The sequence below is a fragment of the Mercenaria mercenaria genome, chromosome 6 (assembly GCF_021730395.1).
Source record: "Mercenaria mercenaria strain notata chromosome 6, MADL_Memer_1, whole genome shotgun sequence".
In the NCBI taxonomy this organism is placed as follows: Eukaryota; Metazoa; Mollusca; class Bivalvia; order Venerida; family Veneridae; genus Mercenaria; species Mercenaria mercenaria.
Window position 1 is genome coordinate 3750243 of NC_069366.1, and position 18072 is coordinate 3768314.

Consider the following 18072-nt stretch of genomic DNA (forward strand, 5'->3'; position numbering starts at 1 on the left):
ACTCGATCACCAATTTTAAATTTTGTTTTACTCTTTGGTATCTTTAAATCACCATATATATTAAAGTAAACAGTACCTTTATTTAAGTTTTTACTAGCTTCGGTTGGTGTCATTTTTATACTAGAATGTTTTGTTTTGTTATATTTATCAACCATATCCTGCAACTTATCTAAATAAGTATAAGTATTATTTGCTGTAAAATATTTCCACATTATTCTTTTTAAACATCTATTAAATCTTTCTATTACTACAGCCTTTCCTTCATTAAATGTATGGTACATGTTAATTTTATTTTTATTCAAAAATGATTCAAACTTTTTATTATAAAATTCTTTTCCTTCATCTACCCATAAATTTTGTGGAATCCTTGCAGTCTTCGGGGACTTTCGTCCCTGAATTCTACCTTCTGAAATTATTTTTTCAAATGCTTCAGTAACAGATTCTCCAGTTTTATTCTTTAATGGAATAACCCAAGCATATATCAATAACGGATAACAAGTACTTTACTCCTTTATTATATTTTGAAAAAGCTTGCATGTCAACTAAATCAGCTGACCAAGTATCATCAATGTTATTAACTATCACTCTTCGTTTCCTAAATTTTCTTTTAATTGGTTTGTGTAATTCTTCTGCTAATTCATCGCTCCAGCGGTAGCTCAGAGTTACCGGCTCTGCAGTGATTCCGGGGGTATACTCTACCCCCTTTTCCCGTTTTTTGACTTTTGTCTGGGTGTTAAACCCATAGGGAACTGTTGTTCCTGTCCTAGCCCAAGTTTGTATTTCGTTTTAATTACAGGTTTTACAACTAAATGTTTTGCAATCTTTTCTCCAAATGTTTTTGATTTAGTTTTATTTAAGTTGGAAAGCATTTGCTTATCACATGTACCCTTTTTTACACCGCTGTCATAGCAAAAATCATGGTCCATACATACTGCATCCAGTTCATTGACAGGGGGTCCATTATCTAGGGGATTTCCCGGCCCACAATAATTATATCCTGGGAGTGTTAACCCCTTTTTAGGTAATAAAGGTAACATTGCTTTGTGAATATCTAAATTACCCCCTGTACTTTTAACAAACTTTGATTTCATTTTTCCACAAGACGAACAGGTAGTCATTATCATTCTTTTCCCGTTTTTTGCTGTAACATAGTGAGGATTTATATTATCAGTAAATCTTCTTTCTTTCAAACAATATATTTTATTCTGTAAACTCATTTATATTATATATATTTAAATTTAATAGAACACTTATATTAAATCAGCTGTAAAACGTTTTATTAACAGAACACTTATATTAAATCAGCTGTAAAACGTAAAGTGCAAACGTATCAAATTTAAAATCAAACAAAACAGGGAAGTTTAAATGGGATTATACTACAAAGTAAACATATCGGTTAACTTTATGAATGAAAGTAAATACCAATAAAACGACACCGGTGTCGCTTTACATTGAACTAATATTTGTTTAAACTCGTCGCTTCACAAACGATATTGATTGATAAACTTGTTAAAGAAAACGACACCGGTGTCGTTAGATTTTGAGGGTACAAGTGTACCGAGTTAGTATTATAAGTTTATGGTGGGGTTAAGGTGCACTTACAAAATAGAAACAAGAGGTTAAGTGAGGTTAAACTGACCATGTTTTCGTGACAGGATTTTGGCAAATATTTGGTGGAAGTGTTTAATCATATTTTACTATAGGTTTTAACAATAATTTGTTAAAACTTGTTTATTTTTTGCTTGTTTTTTAATTGCTTGACTTTTTTTTTTTAGAAGTGGTCAAAAGGTTAAATGAGGTCAAATAATGCTCGCACAAACAATTGTTATACTACTGTCATCTAGCAAAACGTCAACCATTACACTTCACGTCTTTGCGTTCTAAGCGTTGACGGTAAACAGCTTGTTTGTTAAAGATAGGCATCCAGTCTTTTCCGTCATATTTAAACAACATAATATCTTCTTGTAGTTCATAAACGAGTAGTCGTAATTAATGCTTACCTTAAATAATAATAAATAAAATATGGTTAAGATTATGCCAGCATTTGACCGTAGTCGTAACGTGTCTATTATAGCTGAGAATAGCCGCTAAATTGTTGTCATTTTCAACTTTAGCTTGAAACAAAACAAACCGGGTGATATGAATGACCTGAACTATAAAATATGAAAGATTGGTGCCGTTTCCAATCTTTTGAATAAACAATTTAAAACCCGGATCTCCTGACACTTTACCTCTTAGAGTCAGTTTTGATACAGCACTATCAAAAACTAAAGAAAGAGAGAAAGAAAGAAAATTGTAAAAAATTAATAAGAATAAACATAAGGGTGGTGATAACACTGAACTTTCGCGGATTTTTATTTTTATTTAATCATATTTGATTGTTCTTTGTTTCATAAAATTATATATAAATGATAAATGATGGTTGGGCTACATGTTATTTCAACATGGGCATATTCAGTTAGTCTCACTGCGGAAAATGGTTCCGTATACGGGAGTGTACGCATTCCGTTTACTCCTAATATACGGGCGTATACGGAAACATTTTCCCGTATATGGAACATTCCATATACGGGAATCCCGTATTCTTTAATTGGCATTCATGTTTTTCTCACATGGATCCGTTCATTCATACTTAGCATTAATACGTTTCAACAGTTTATGTCAGTATTCAAAGTTAGGGATTGTCAACGTCCAAAAGTATGTTTAAGCCGTAGGTTTTGATCATACTTTCAGGAAAGATACCTTTTATATGATATTCGTATATTAGACATATACGGGACCGTATACCACCGTATATGCGCATATTTTTCGCAATGTCTATCAATGTTAACTTTCATCTTTTTAAATGAAAATTTTAAACCATGGTTTGTGCAATTTAGATTTTAAAATAACTCCAGTTTTGAACCTTCAAATACAATTGACCCTGTGAAAATACTTAGTAGTTCCTAATCTAATTATTCAATCAAAAATGACCCCCACCCCTCATGTCGGACTGAATGGCACACTGGTCGGAGTGTTCGCCCGTCTATCGAGCGATCATAGATTTGGTGTCCGGTGCAGTTTCTCTATCAGTGACAAATATTTTTCAATGACTTTTGTAAGTTACATTGGAAAACGAATTTAGTGCTTCGGAAAAACAAAACAAGATGTTGACGGAAACGTTCGTAAAACCAAAAAACAATAATCATTCCTGACTAATTCTGACATTTAAGTTTGTTGAAATATACACAGTCAAAATGGCATGAAGTTAATTTCACACGTTTAAAATGTTAAAGTTTTGCATTTATGCATTTGATAATATTATTGAGCTGGGTATACGACTTTTCTCACCTACCTTCCAATTTTGACTCAGCGGTTCGCTTACACAGCCTGCTTTTATAGTTTCCAGCAGGCACTCTCCTTATTAAATTTACAACTCTCCCACTGTATGGAGCGTTGTAGGAAGTCGGGCTCGAGCTGTCATCTCCAGATTCCGGGAAAAATTGTATTTTTTAATTGTTTTTTAAGTAAAAGTTGATATGGGCTGAAACCAACTTCTTTATTATATTTGGAATTTGAGTTTGACTTTGTGTTTAATTAAATATAAAAAATAAATATTGTTTAAACTAAAGTCGTTGTTTTGAGAATTAACAAAATAGCGTATAGGATACAAATTGTTCATCCTTAATATATCATATACAGTACATCTTCAAATGTAAATTTCTAAATAATAAAAAGTCACTTTGTCAATCATTTTCATTTTCAAAGTTATTAAAATACCACAAACAATGCACAATGAAAATGTTAAATTCAGCATTGGCGGGTTAATTCCAAATGCTGTCAGGTTAACTCTTGTTTTTCTGTTAGCTCTCAAGGTTCAACAAACGTATTTTGACATTTACTCAGGTGAGATTTATTAAGGCTTGATTAGTTATTGAGCATATGAATGAAATAATTATCTATTTGAAATTTTACTAAAATCAGAATAAAAGAAAGTGATGTAAGCCTCTGTTCAAGCCATTTAAATGCATTCGCTTAACACAATCCTGCTTGGAATAATACAGTTAATAAAATGTTGGTCCATAGTTAATCAAGACTGCTACCATCTACTACCAAAACGACACAGTGGTCCGTGTCAATATAGCTTCTGTGTAAAATTTGATGTCAACGTGTAGAATCATGTAATTTGCTTGTATGCATACATAATTTCTGAAAAATACGGCTTGTAGATTGCATCTAAATACGAAAAAGCAGAAATCAAATCTTTTATCGTGCGTATATCTTGACCTCATTTGATATCAGTCCCCTACTGGTTGAAACAAGTTTTGGGAACTACATGATTGTGCTTTTCCGTCCATATGTCATCCCGTCCGTAACTTCAGTTCATGTGTGTCATTCTCAGGGTATTTAACTTTTACAAAACATAAATGTTCCCCATGATGTGATGACGTGTCATTTGCAAAACCTGGATCCCTAGCTTCAAGGTCAATGTCACACTAAGAGGTGAATGTCAACAGGACTTTTTTCTTGTCTGGACGGATAGCTCAGTGGTTTGCACACTGGCCTTCCAATCCTGAGGTCGGGGGTTCGATCCCCGGCAGCTACTCGGGAATTTTCAGAAACACTTTTCAGGGTTTCCCACCCAACTAGAGGTGTACTGGTCAGAAACCCAGGCAATCCTTGCGTGTATCAGTGCTATACACTGGGCACGTTAATGAACCAGGCTGTTAGCCGGACAAGCCTGTATCTGATTTCTGATCTCTCTGTCGTGGGGGCTTTGTCTCACTCTGTCCCTCTGGTCAGATCGCTCTGTGTCTGTGCTAGTAGAGGATGAATTATGCGCCCTTGTATGGCTGCATTTAAACTATGTAAAGCGGCTTTGAACGTGAAATTGATCATGAAAAGGGCGCTATATAAATCTGGTATGATAATAATAATAATAATAATAATAATAATAATAATAATAATAACTAATCATCTATCCATGTAGGGATTTTACACTATTTGACACAAATGTACCCAATACAAAGACGACGGGTCATGTACATTTTTCAGACCCCTAGCTTAAATGTCATGGTCACACGTGACAGTCAAATGTTAACATGGCATGAACAGGGTGTGTTTACTGTGCAGTCCAGAACTCTTCATCCATCAAATGATTACAATATAACAATCAGGGATGTTATATTTCGATCTTCTCAGATCGTTCGTTTAGTTTCTTTCGGCCTGGGTGGTTCCAATACTCAAGATTTCATAGCCTTGGGTATTGTATAATCACCCCTTGGATATGGAGCCTATTTTTTAATTTTGTCTTTTGACAGTTCCAGTGATTTGCAGGCTCAATAACCTCAGATCCCCTTTCTAAATTCCAGTTTGTTTAGTTCTGCCTATTGTTTTCTCGTTTGAGGCAAATCCATTACTTTATCTGGGGACCAAAAACCGCTTTTCATAGAATTACACGCCACAACCCGTGTATCATTGAAGGGTCCATGTTCACCGCCGTTTGTATACATCTGCGGATGTCTCTAAATTGCTTTTTGTACTTTTAGCATGTGTGAATGCAGACAACGTGTTATGCTGTCACATAGCTCAAAGGTCAAGGCTACGCTTCGATATCAAAGGACAACAGGACATTTAGTGTTCCCCATTATAAGACAGCAGTTCATTTGCAACACCTAGACCCCTTCTTTAAGGTCACATTAAGAGGTCTAAGATCAATATAGTTCATTATATTCTCCGATCCTTAACAAATCTATTCAGGGATTTCAGTTTTAATCGGCACAAATGTTTGCCATATTAAAAAATGGCATCTTGCACAACACCCAAATCCTAAGCTGTCAAGGCCACAGTTAGAGGTCCAACATAACATTGGTTTGTTCGACTCTCCGGGACATAACTCTGTCAATTAAGGAATTCTAATGGTATTTGACATAAATGTGCCTCACCATGAGACAATGTGAGTCGTAGGTCAAGGTCACACTTGAAGGTCAAATGTAAAAGTTTATCTATTCCTGTCCGGTCCTAAAACAATTGTATGTAAGCTCATGTGTCGTGTTGACTCGGTAAAAGTGTTGTAGTATTTCCTTCGGAATACTCCCATTTAATATGATGATTTGTTACATTTTTCATATAATTTCCTACAGTTTCAAACTGAAAAAAATATCAAAATTGAAATTTGATGTTATTGTTGATTTTTATATATGCAAACTTCATTTTTATTTGTGCTAAAGCATACTGAATATATAGTACAATATTGTTTATACATCATTGACAGGAATTAGATCATCATGTTATAAAACAGTAGAGAAAAGAATACACATTCTAGTAGGGGACTTTGAATTGCCTGGCATTACCTCATTCACTTGTTATTCATGACCCAAAAAAAGAAGAAATTCCTCCTGACCACCCACACAGTATGTGAACTGGAAATAATCTCCTGGGACTAGATTTCCTAGGCAATATTAACCCTGGGGTGAAGATATCCTGCGAAAATATCCCCTTCCGGTCGTGAAGATTAAGTGGATGAAGAGTTCGTGGGAAATTTTCAATCCCCACGCCCCCCCCCCCCCCCGCCCCCACGCCATAGAATATTGCCTGATCTTAAACGTGTTTAATGTCCACACCTGAATATACTGTTTTCAGAAAGGAGCTATTGTGTTCAACGTTTCGTCAGTGCCCACTGTGGTTTTCAACGTGTCCAACTCTTTTACAGTTGGACGCTACGCTTTCCTACTTGATTGTATGACGTACCATTTGGGTCAAAAGTCTGAAATCGCTCGAGCGGTACCATAATACACGGTTGTCTGACGGATAAGGTGGAGGACTCTATGATTAGGAGTTCTTAAACCCCACAAGGACTGAACTATTTTGATTTCCGTCTTCTGGCATGTTCCGTTGGGCCCTTAAGGGTGTTTCCCTTGTTGCTCTGTCTTTTTCAGAGGCATTGAGTACATGCGTTTTAGGTTCTTAAGGATTGCATTTTTATATCATAGCTACAAGGGCATCTTTGTGTTTTACATTACATACCTTCTGTTACCTTTACGTATATTAGGGTTTCACCTGGCAGGGATTACTTTTATTTACACTGTCTTGTGACTTTGGAACATGGTGGGGGTGAGGGTAAGGGGGTAAACCCGTTTAAACTCCCCAATGGTGGTTTTGCCAAGTTCCAAGGCGGTTACCCACTGTGTTCCTGTATTTGTTTGTTTTGTCCTTTTGTGTTCATTTTTTGTGTGTGGTGTGCGAGAGTTGTTCGTGTGTGTCTTTGGGGAGGCTGCGCTTTTTGAACGCGGCTTTCCCTGTTGGATATTCTTCCTTGTATTATACCACATTTTCCCTATAAGCTGGTTTCTGAAAAACTACCTAGTAAAATGTTTTAAAGCTTAACATGCATTTGGCGTCATAGTATGTGAAAATTTGACAATACTGAATGAAATCCCAGTACTGTAATAGTGCTGGTACATTTTTTTGCTAGGCGTTTAAATTTTATCATATCTTCTTAAATACTGCCATATAATCATCAAACCTCACATTAGGTTTGTTCTTTGTCAATGGAAAACATTTCTCGGATAATGGACAGGTATCTGAAACATCAAAAACACTGGGATATTTCAGGGTAATTCCTTGGGACCCTTTCTCACATTGAAATGTGACTGCTGCAATGCTGTTGTTATATATGCCAGACAAAATAGAAGACAAGATAGATCAATATCAAAAGCTCTTTTGACCGCAAACAACCCTTATCCTGCAAATAACTTTGGTCGCCATTGCATAAGATACATATGAACAAGAGCTTTTGGGGGGCAGCAACCCTCGATTATTTAAAAGTCTTGGCACTTTAGAGAAAAATAATGAAAACATACACACTAACATGTAGAAAAGGCACAAAAACATTGGATCAAAATCACTGGACACTAAGCCACCAGCTTACATACACAACCTTTTCAAAAATTGCATAGTACAAAAAGAGCCATACATTTGTAAAAATGTGAAATAGACTTATTATTGAAACTGGGCACTGCATGTCCGATCATCACAGTGAAACGTGTGTCAAGTTTCATAAATTCCCATTGATTGATACTTAGAAACAAGCTTACATACGAAACTAAATTTAAAAAAATGCTTAGTCAAAAAATTGTAAAAAATTTGAAAATATAAAATAGATTTATGGAATCTTTCTACAATGAAACAACCAAGCTAGAACAAATGTTTCTTTCACACCGATTCTTTATTGCATTCAGAACATCTGAAATAATATTGTGACTTTTATCCTAAAAAACAGGCATGCAATGTATAAGTGTGGATATGTGACAATGTCGTGTGTCATCAGACTGACATGTGGAAAGTTCTACGTACAACTTTTCCGCTTCTACGCGTTGCCTCTGTAACTGAGTAGTTAAGATTGCTGTCTTCAAAACATTTGCCCCTAAACCATTAGAGCTCGAGCCGCACTTGGAGCGTAACCTCTATGTAAGGAAGCCATTCAAATGGTTTAGGGAAGATCATTGGTTCTTCTCATGTGAAACAATGCCTGGAGGGCCACCTGGTCTCTTCATTTGAAAAGCTGTTGAAAACTAGGGGACTATGATATTGAGCTTTTCCGTCAATCCGTATGACTGTCATCCGCAAAACCCGGACCACTAACTCAAAGGTCATGGTCACCCCTGGAGGACAATTTTCATCATTGCTGTGCGAGGTGTAGCCGTACAATCAATGAAGGAATTCCTGTATTATTTAACACAAATGTACCCACAAATGTACACATGGCATGAACATGGACTGTTTCGTGTCCGGTCCAGACCACTGTCAACCACCGAGGAATTAAATAATACTTGAAATTAATGTGTTCCGTAATCAGATGACGTTTCATATGTAACACTCAAAACAAAAGCTCCAAGTCCAAGGTCAAGGTCTTTTTTTCTCCTGTCTGGTACTTAAGTTGCCACGCAATGCAGTTTCAGATATTAATGGGCATAAATTTATCCCTGACTGTTTTCCTGTCTGGTCTTTAACTCAACAATCCATAGAGGGATTGCAATATCACCAGATACTATCTCAAAAGTCAAAGTGACACTTGGTGGTCGGCTATCAATTGAAATTGTTTCTTAGTTCGGTCAATATCACTGACATGTACTAAGGAATTAGCTACTTATGTACCATCCGTATCCCTAGTGCAACGGTCAAGTTCACCATCGGAGTCTAAAGGTCATTAGTTTTCATTTTCCTCTCTGGTTCATATCTCTGTCAGATATTAAGGGATTTTTGTATTATTTGACACAAACATTCCCCATAATAAGACACTGCATCATGTGCAATACAAAGACCTTAGCTCGATTGCCAATGTCATTTGAGGGTAAAACGACAGCATTGATCTTTTCCTGTCCAGCTTGTAAAATAGAATAATATAACTTCACTCGTCACTCGTCATATGAACCCAAATTAAAATGAACGGTTTTGATCTCTTCAGAATGAGTCCCCTAAATATGATAATGTCGCACATTTTTCTCATATTTTCCTGCAAGTTTCAGAATGAAAAGATAACATATTTGAAATTTGATACATTCATACATGCTATAAGCAACTGTAGATTTTTAGATGCATTCAATTTTAATCAAAACTTTGTGTTATAACATATTGTATATATAATACAATAATGTTTATACATATTTGGGCCCGCCCGCTTAGCTCAGTAAGTTAAGAGCGTTGGTCTACGGATCTCGGGATCGCGAGTTTAATCCTCGGGCTGGGCGTATGTTCTCCGTGACTATTTGATAAACGACATTGTGTCTGATATCAGTAGTCCTCCACCTCTGATTCATGTGGGGAAGTTGGCAGTTACTTGCGGAGAACAGGTTTGTACTGGTACACACTAGTTAGGTTAACTGTCCGCCGTTACATGACTGAAATACTGTAGAAAAACGGCGTAAAACCCAAAACAAACAAACAAATTATACATATTTGACAGTTACAGATCGTTATGTTATACTGCAGTATAGAAAATTATTTGCTTTCCAGCACGGGACTTTGAAATGCAAAGCATGCTTCATTCATTTATTCTGGGTTAGGGTTAGGGTTAACCCTAACCCTAACCCTAACCCTAAAATGCAACACATGTCCATGTAAAATTCAGCAATTGATTAAGATAAGAAAAGAAGCTCGGTCTTAAGTAAATCTAAAACTTTCAAACATAAGAAAATTTTAATCAACTTAAGCATACTTAAGGATAGACTAGACACATCAAAACTGAGAATAGATACATAAAATCGGAACTATATTAAAAAAAAATGCTTCATCTAACAGACAATAGTGTACGAAAATGCTCCTAAATTAAAAGTTACACAAAGCTGCTTATGAAGATGCAATTAAACCCGCTTATCTAAAATGAATGTGCTCTCTATATTAATCACCCACCTAGAATATGTTTCTGTACAACTTTACTTGAATCAGTCGTCTGTATCAGCGATATTTTAAATGGATGAAAATTTTAGGGCCAATAAAGATATGCCTTTATCTCCTTTATAGTAGGTAACTTGTTGAGCATATATAACTGGTGAGCATTTTACTCCCTGGTCAACAGTTCGAATTGCTTTCTGGCTCTTAAGTGCTGATAAACTCTACGTTTCATACATAGCATTAGTAGCAGCATTAAAAGGAGTCAGATATATGTTACTATCGTTAGTAAGGTTTTCGATAGGGTCTGCATGGTAGGCTTTTACATAAAATTTCATGATACGGCATTATCGCTCATGCTCCCTCTGGGATAAAGTCATTTCTTGGAATGAGTTTATGGCTGCTTTCTTTACCGAACAGTCTTCGTAGTCAAATGCAGATAACAGTAAACAGTAATGTGAAGGACCGCAGAGACACAGAAAATATTCAGTGCTAAATAATGCTAAATGGTAAAAGGTCATATACGTCTCGACTTTTTGAAACGGTCGAAATTTTAATGTACGATTATGATGGTCCAACATAGGTGTAAGTAAGTCCTAGTTAGGTGTCAGTAAGTCAAATCGGGACCTCAATGGTGGAGCAGATAAGATCGCTGGCTTTAAATCATTTGCCTGTGACACTTCTAATTCGAAACCTCGCTATAGGTGTAAAATACTATGTGTGACAGATAAATGCAGCAGGCATACGGAAGGTCGGTGGTCTTACCCAGGTGACTGCCGGTGCCTGAAATATGCATGAGGAGTAAGTAAGTTGTACAGAATAGACCATAACGTCTACGTATCAGACAGTAAGACGTACTCCTACGTAGAAATTACTTCAGATCTCTACATTTGCACAAGTACGTATATGGCTGTATAACGACATGTGATGTTACCCTTTTTTGTAGCTTACAGAGTTGTCAATAGATATAGTAAATTTATTAAAAACAGACAAAACATAACTGTAAACAAATTCGGAAGTACTTCTTTTCTTTCAAGAAAAATATGAGGAAACGTTTTATACATTGTTTATAATTTTCCGTCTAAACTAGCTTAATTTATCACGTGTCTTCGAATTCAGGTTATTGTATCAAGCTCATTACTACGTATCTTTGGTATTTGTTCGTGTATGCTGTTTGTTAATTTGCAGTTGGTATATAAAATGATTATATAGCATTGTTCACACGCAATGATGGTTTGTTAATATTAAAACCAACTGTTAATGTTATAAGCAATAATATAGAAGTAACACAAAATTGTAGACATTTAAATCTTACTTAGAACTAGTAATATATGACAATCTAATTTTACTGTCACTGACCGTTCCTAGGCGGTGTCTACTGTAGTCCTTTGTTGCTTGTGTTTCTGTCTCGTTGTTACTTTGCTGTTATTGCTTTCGTTAGTGTTAATGGGTGCATGTGTTCAGCCAATATGTATGTTTGTATACTTAGACCCACATTTCTAAAGGAGTTCTGTATGGGCGCCTGCGTTTTTTGAATACTTTTGTCTGTGGGACTTTTATCCTTGTTTCTTTTTCGTCCAAAAGCGAGATTTAGGGCGCATAAATAGAGAGTTTGAGATTTCAACCTTCGCCTTCCCCTTCAACGTCTCTTGCAAAGTTAACGTATGAAGTTGAAGTTCGATTAAAATTCCTTGAGATTTCAAATTTTAGAATGAACCTTACTTCTTTTAATCCGCCCATTCAATCTATCTGTAATTATGATCGTTTTTCTCGTGCATTTTGATATCAATTGTCAGAAAGTGCATGACTTTTACAAGAGGTTTTAAAAATTAAAATTAAATAAAAACATTAAATATTAAAAAAACATTATATATTAAACATAAGATATTTAGTGCGATTACAAAAAAAGATCATTTATATAAAATGATGTCAGTATACAATGCACGATTGTGAATTATATATGAGAGGAAATAAAAATGATAATCATATCATCGTATTCTGTTGTTGATGGTGTTCTTGAAAGATATTACAGTTAATACTTTTTAAACGAAAACGTGGGACACCAACTACTACAAATGCATTTCTCGATATACTTTGAAGTTAAGTTAAATATATGAGAAAAAGCAAACACAAAAGGCTGTTGACTAGTACTTTATAGTTTTTCTTAAAATTTTTTTTTTGCTTTGAATTGGTACATTGTACATCGAATTCCTTAAAAGACGTGTTTTTACTTGTAGACTGTACCTTTATCTAACCTTTTGAAAGATATGTTGATAATTTATGATTACATTTAACAAGCGATTTGAAACAAATGTAAGATACTCTCGCGATATCGTACGTTTAGGCATCATGACACTCAGTTTGACTCTGTATAATGCCAAACTCTCAGACAGCACAAAATAATCGTGCCAAGTCACCATGTGTCTAGCGAAACAGTCAAGAACTGCTAGGTGGAGACCAAAATTGTTTCACAAAATAACATGTGGGCATATTCACGTATTTGTTTGAAGATACTATTTCATAAGTAAAGCATGTGCAGATCAAGGAGTTTTGATTAGAGGGACATCAACTTTAAAGAGGGGGTCATCCAAACCGAGTTTCAAGACCGATTTTCTTTGTAAAATGTAAGAATCAAAGGGGGATTGACCCACAATGCTCCTCTGTCAGGCTCTGGGTCCGTGCATGTAAAGAATGGAGTTATCCCATACGGGTAACAGGAAACTTCTCGCATCATGATATCATAGATCTGAAATGGTCTGATACTTCAGAAATTTGTTTCCGTCTTACTAGTACCATTTAATGTTTATAATTAAAACGCAATTAAGTCTTAATAAGTGTCCAATAGAAACGGATTGATTTTATTTGGAAGTTAAAATAAAATGTTCCACCAAATGATAATCGCGTGTCATCATTAACTTTTCAAGTAAAATGACTGTCATGCCATGTGCCTCCATCCAGATTTCAGTCTTTGATGCCGAGTATGTATATTCTTCCATTTTTAAAGTAAATAGACAAACAAATTGTAATTGAAAAGATATATAGAACCGATAAATGTGCAAATCTGTTGATGTTTTCTGCAAACATTTTCTGCCAGTGGTGAAACCCACAAACTCCCGTATGTGTCACGGTTGTGATCTTGTTCTTAAAAATCTCCTCAACTGGTGTGACTGTTGTGCACACAAATCACTTGCAGTCTGGGAATTTTCTGTGATTCAAACTGCATTGTTTTAATTAAAGGATTTCAAATTTTCTCGACCCCTTTCCTCTACACAGAACAGAAAAGCCGCAGATATCTTTTGGTAAGCCCCAGTCTCCTGTGCGGTTTGATAGGACAGTGTGTACTTACCGACCAGATTTGCACATATATCATAATTAGTTTTGCACAATATAATAATGCCCAAAACATGGCTTAAAATACATCATTCTACTTGTAGAAGTTTAAAATGACTTAGACAAACCTGTTGTCCATATTCGTTATGGTTCTTTGTCGGGACCTGCTGCAGGACAATTATATTCAGATTCAGAAGTTGTAGAATTTAATTAGGTGTAATTTAATAAAAGTTCCAGTTTCCTTTTGATAACCATAAAGCAGTTAATTGTTTGGCAAATGCACAAGGAGAGATAAACATAGAGTATGATGTGTTTATCGTTGTCAATGCCTGTCACATTAGCGGCACCATTGAACAATCTAACAAATAATCGTAATATAAGTTTGACCAACAAGTTTGCCGCTGTTAAATGCTGAAAATTTACACAGACACAGGCTAAACTTTTGGGTCACCCGATAGTGTAAACATTAAGTCGAAATTAATCTGAAAAATCGTAGATGAGTGATAACGAATTCAGTCCGGTTCATAGATTTAGATGCCCTCCAGAATGCGGTAAACTGTGCCGCCTCATGTCTTTTGTCAAAAAATCATTGTCAAAGTTTTAAAGAAAATTTAATGTGACATTTCATCAGTCAATACATGTGTCGGACCGCGCGTTGATGCATGAACAATCCAAAATGTCAGGTCGAAGTGGCTTCGACCAAACTGTCTGTATTTATCCCCGCGTTTTCCTGGATCGCCGATTTCCTCCTCTCTAATTCGCAGAGTTGGACGTGATTGTCAGACGCTACCGCTGTCTTATAACAAAATTTATTAATTTCATTGTCATTTACATTCATTCGGAGCCTGTCAATCTCATCGTCGCTTGAACTACACACAAAATTATTCTCCATTGTGACAAATTCCTCCTCCTTCTGCTCTTATCCTGCGCTCTTCGATAATGAACGATAAGAAAATCTTAGTCGTTTGATCCAACATTGGAAACAAAAAGGTTCTACTGCAGTGGGGCTTAACTTTATCACGATTCAGCGTGAATGAGTTTACTAAAAATGAGTTGATTGATAAAAAAGGAAGGAAATTAGCATATTCAAGGTATAAATACTTTAAATATTTGTTGATACGTTTCATTGAAATACAAATAAAATTCATATTATAGCCGATGTTCATCTACATATCATTCCAAGCCGTCCACGCTCCTTTGCAAGTTCCAGAAATATACGTAAAACAGTATAGCCATATTAAGGATACAAAGAGGAGGCAGTATGCAGGTAAACTTAATGACTTTATTTTTAACATTTAAGCTATTTATATTTCGTAGGCTTAACGTCGCATCTTCATGCTTTTTGATATGCAGAATGCGAAGCAATTGTTGATAATAACCTTATCGCACTACATTACAAAATGGTATTAACGGCATTACGCATCACCGACTCCTACCTTGATGTAATTCTTATCAGAATCAGTAATCGGTTTTTACTAATTTAGTAGAATTATCATGATTTATCAGTAATCACCACTTTTGATTACATGTTATAAAATGTATACTGTTTACTAATGATGAAATAGTTTAATAAAATATTGTTATATCTTCAATTATGAATTCCTTAAAAATAGAAAAAGAGGAAACTTCACAGACCATCCATCACAATGAGAATGAAATGCTCGGTTAAAGTTAGCCCTTTTCATTTATCTCAGTGGAAATGCATGCTACTGGTCACGTCCTCTAGCCCAGGTTGAAAAGTGCTCAGTACTTGCATATGTTAGAAGTTTATATATATAGACAAAATGTTTATATATATAAACCCTAACATTCACCCGTACTCTAACCCTGCAACTTTAATTAAATGATTTAAAGGCACTAGTGTAAACATAAGTTTTAAAACAGTTTAGGATGTCACAGGTTAGAAAAATATGTATATAAAATTGCACATTACAGAAATTTTGTCAATCTAATTACCTTTTTGCAAAACGTTATTAGAATAATAAGTTCGATTCAAATTAAAATCTTTGATCTATTTTCAACCTTAATTTTTATCATTATGTTATAATTTGGCATAAACAAATTAAAGCTCCGTCAGGTCCTCTAGCAGACATTATTTAGAAAACTATAATCCAAAATATTTAAAAGCTATTATGATTATTATTATAAAAAAAGTTGATTGCTTTGATACTAAGGAATACTTACGGCTTGCTTTAAAGAGTTCTAGAAAGATTAAATTTGTGCCCGAAATCAATCGATAAAATACATTTAAATTACTAATAATATAAAACCTGTAAAACATTAGTAAGCCTGGATATAATTAAATACTCCATTACTGTCGACGAAATTCTAAACCTAATTAACTACAATGTTCATCTTAATCCGCAGTCATTAGGCAATATTCACATACAGAGTTTATGTTGGTTTTGCAATTTTAATATTTTTTGGAAAGTTATTTTTTTGTGTGTGTTAAGCAGTGTGAATGCAATTGCTATTTTTTTCTAAATTGTTATAGGAATGGTGTCATGTATGGATGAGTCCATCGGTGAAATAGTGGATACTATGAAGAAGCGTGGAATATGGGACAACACATTGCTTATCTTTACCACAGGTATTATATTTATATTTATACATTTGTGGAAAATGTGTAGTAAATCCGTGCAAGTTCCAAAGTAGTGTTTTTGTTACTGACTGTTCGTAGGCTGTGCCTCAATGTATTCGTCTATTTCTATTTCTTTCTTTTGTCATCATGTGTTTGCATTGTGTGTGTGAATGCATGTGCATGTCTTGGTGCCGTGTGTTGCGTTTTGAAAAGGCTATGTTTGAACGTCGTTTTACGTTGGATATTCATTTTTTTTTCTCACTGAACTCTGCAACAAGTTTACAATCTGATGGTTAAAAAATATAGTTAAGTCACTACAGATTATCTAGTTAAGACTTTATTTACATTTCACAGAAAACATTCTGACATGGTTCTAGGAAGATCAGGTAGAAAATATAACATCTTAAAAATTTCCATGCTTGTTTGTAAAATTTGATCATGAGACCTAGTTTTGTTACATCCGATACACAAATATCAATCCAGACTTCAAAGCTGATGAAGATTTCATTAAAACAAATATTCAGAATATATCTCATAAAATCTAGGTGAGTGTTAACGATGTGGATTTACATGACTTAATTCAGTTTCAAATTCAATTTAGAAATAATTGGAACAAATATTTTGAGCATGTTTATTTACAATTGGGCTAAAATTGTGACCTCTATTGATTTACCCTGCCAGCCACTTGGTTTATTTAAAAGCTATAACTAAAGATATTTGCAACCGTCTTCTTTTATTGGTGTCTGAGTACAAAAATAACATTGTTGCCAACGCGACATATTTGAGCCTTCATTGAGTCGTCAAGTGACAATTTTGTGGTAAGGATGTCCAGATTTAGTGATTTTACTTTATCCGCGATAGCTTCAGCAGCACTTCAATAAAGGATATTTGTTTGTTTTAGTGTATTATTATCATTATTATACCAGATTTGTTGAGCGCCCTTTTCATATGTAATATACGTTCGAAGGCGCTTTACAATTAAACATGTGACACATCGCAGATACGTAGGAACATAACAAAACATGACATATGCAATCACAAAACTGAAACTGAACAATTTGATTACACGTCTTTTTAATAAATGATATTTTCAATGGCGTTGTACATAATAGTAAACAATAATAGTTATTACAACAATATCATAAATGAACAATGATAATATTTACAGCCTTATTGTAACAAACAGCCATGACCGCACCCCCCACCCCTGAGGTCGTTTTACCCCTATTGCCAATACCAGTGCGCTAAACATCTGGTACGCCCAGACGTGCTGCATATAGTGGTTCAACCTCCCGGTAAATGGTGCCATCATGTACTGTTTTAGATAGAAATACCACACATTTCAAGTGAAACTGAAGTCTTGCGAAAAACACACACATAGAGCGTCATAACCCCTAAAATGTGACATGATGAAATAAAAGATGGATTGTCAATTTAGTTAATTACATGATGAATTGTACAGTTAAGAGATCTTCGTCGGCGACGAATGACTTGCTGTAGTTCTGTATTACAAAAATAAGATCGAAATATATTTTACCGAGTGAACACTATAATACAATATTTTTACGAGGGGCACAGCCACGAGTGAAAATGTAAATTATGCTGTAAAGGAAAGAAATATGTTTCGATTTTACACTGAAACAAACATTTTTGTTTTTATTTTATGCATTTATAATGGTTTTAACCAACTTATATCCAGTTTGTCTGCGCAACGTCATGTGCATCATGACGTTATAATATCGTGACGTCAGAATATCCTTGTAGAAAAAGTGTAAATAGCTCTATTATGTTTT

The 18072-nt window shown here is 34.9% G+C and overlaps 1 protein-coding gene across 2 annotated transcripts in view; it reads left to right on the forward strand.

Annotated features, from left to right (window-relative positions):
- LOC123549860 (arylsulfatase J-like) overlaps positions 1-18072 on the forward strand; it is a 123339-nt gene that overhangs the window by 50665 nt on the left and 54602 nt on the right. For both annotated transcript variants that reach the window (XM_045338300.2, XM_045338299.2), the window contains 2 exons: positions 14854-14965; positions 16193-16288. In XM_045338300.2, coding sequence (XP_045194235.2) covers positions 14854-14965; positions 16193-16288 — 208 coding nt within the window. The remainder of the gene's footprint in view (positions 1-14853; positions 14966-16192; positions 16289-18072) is intronic.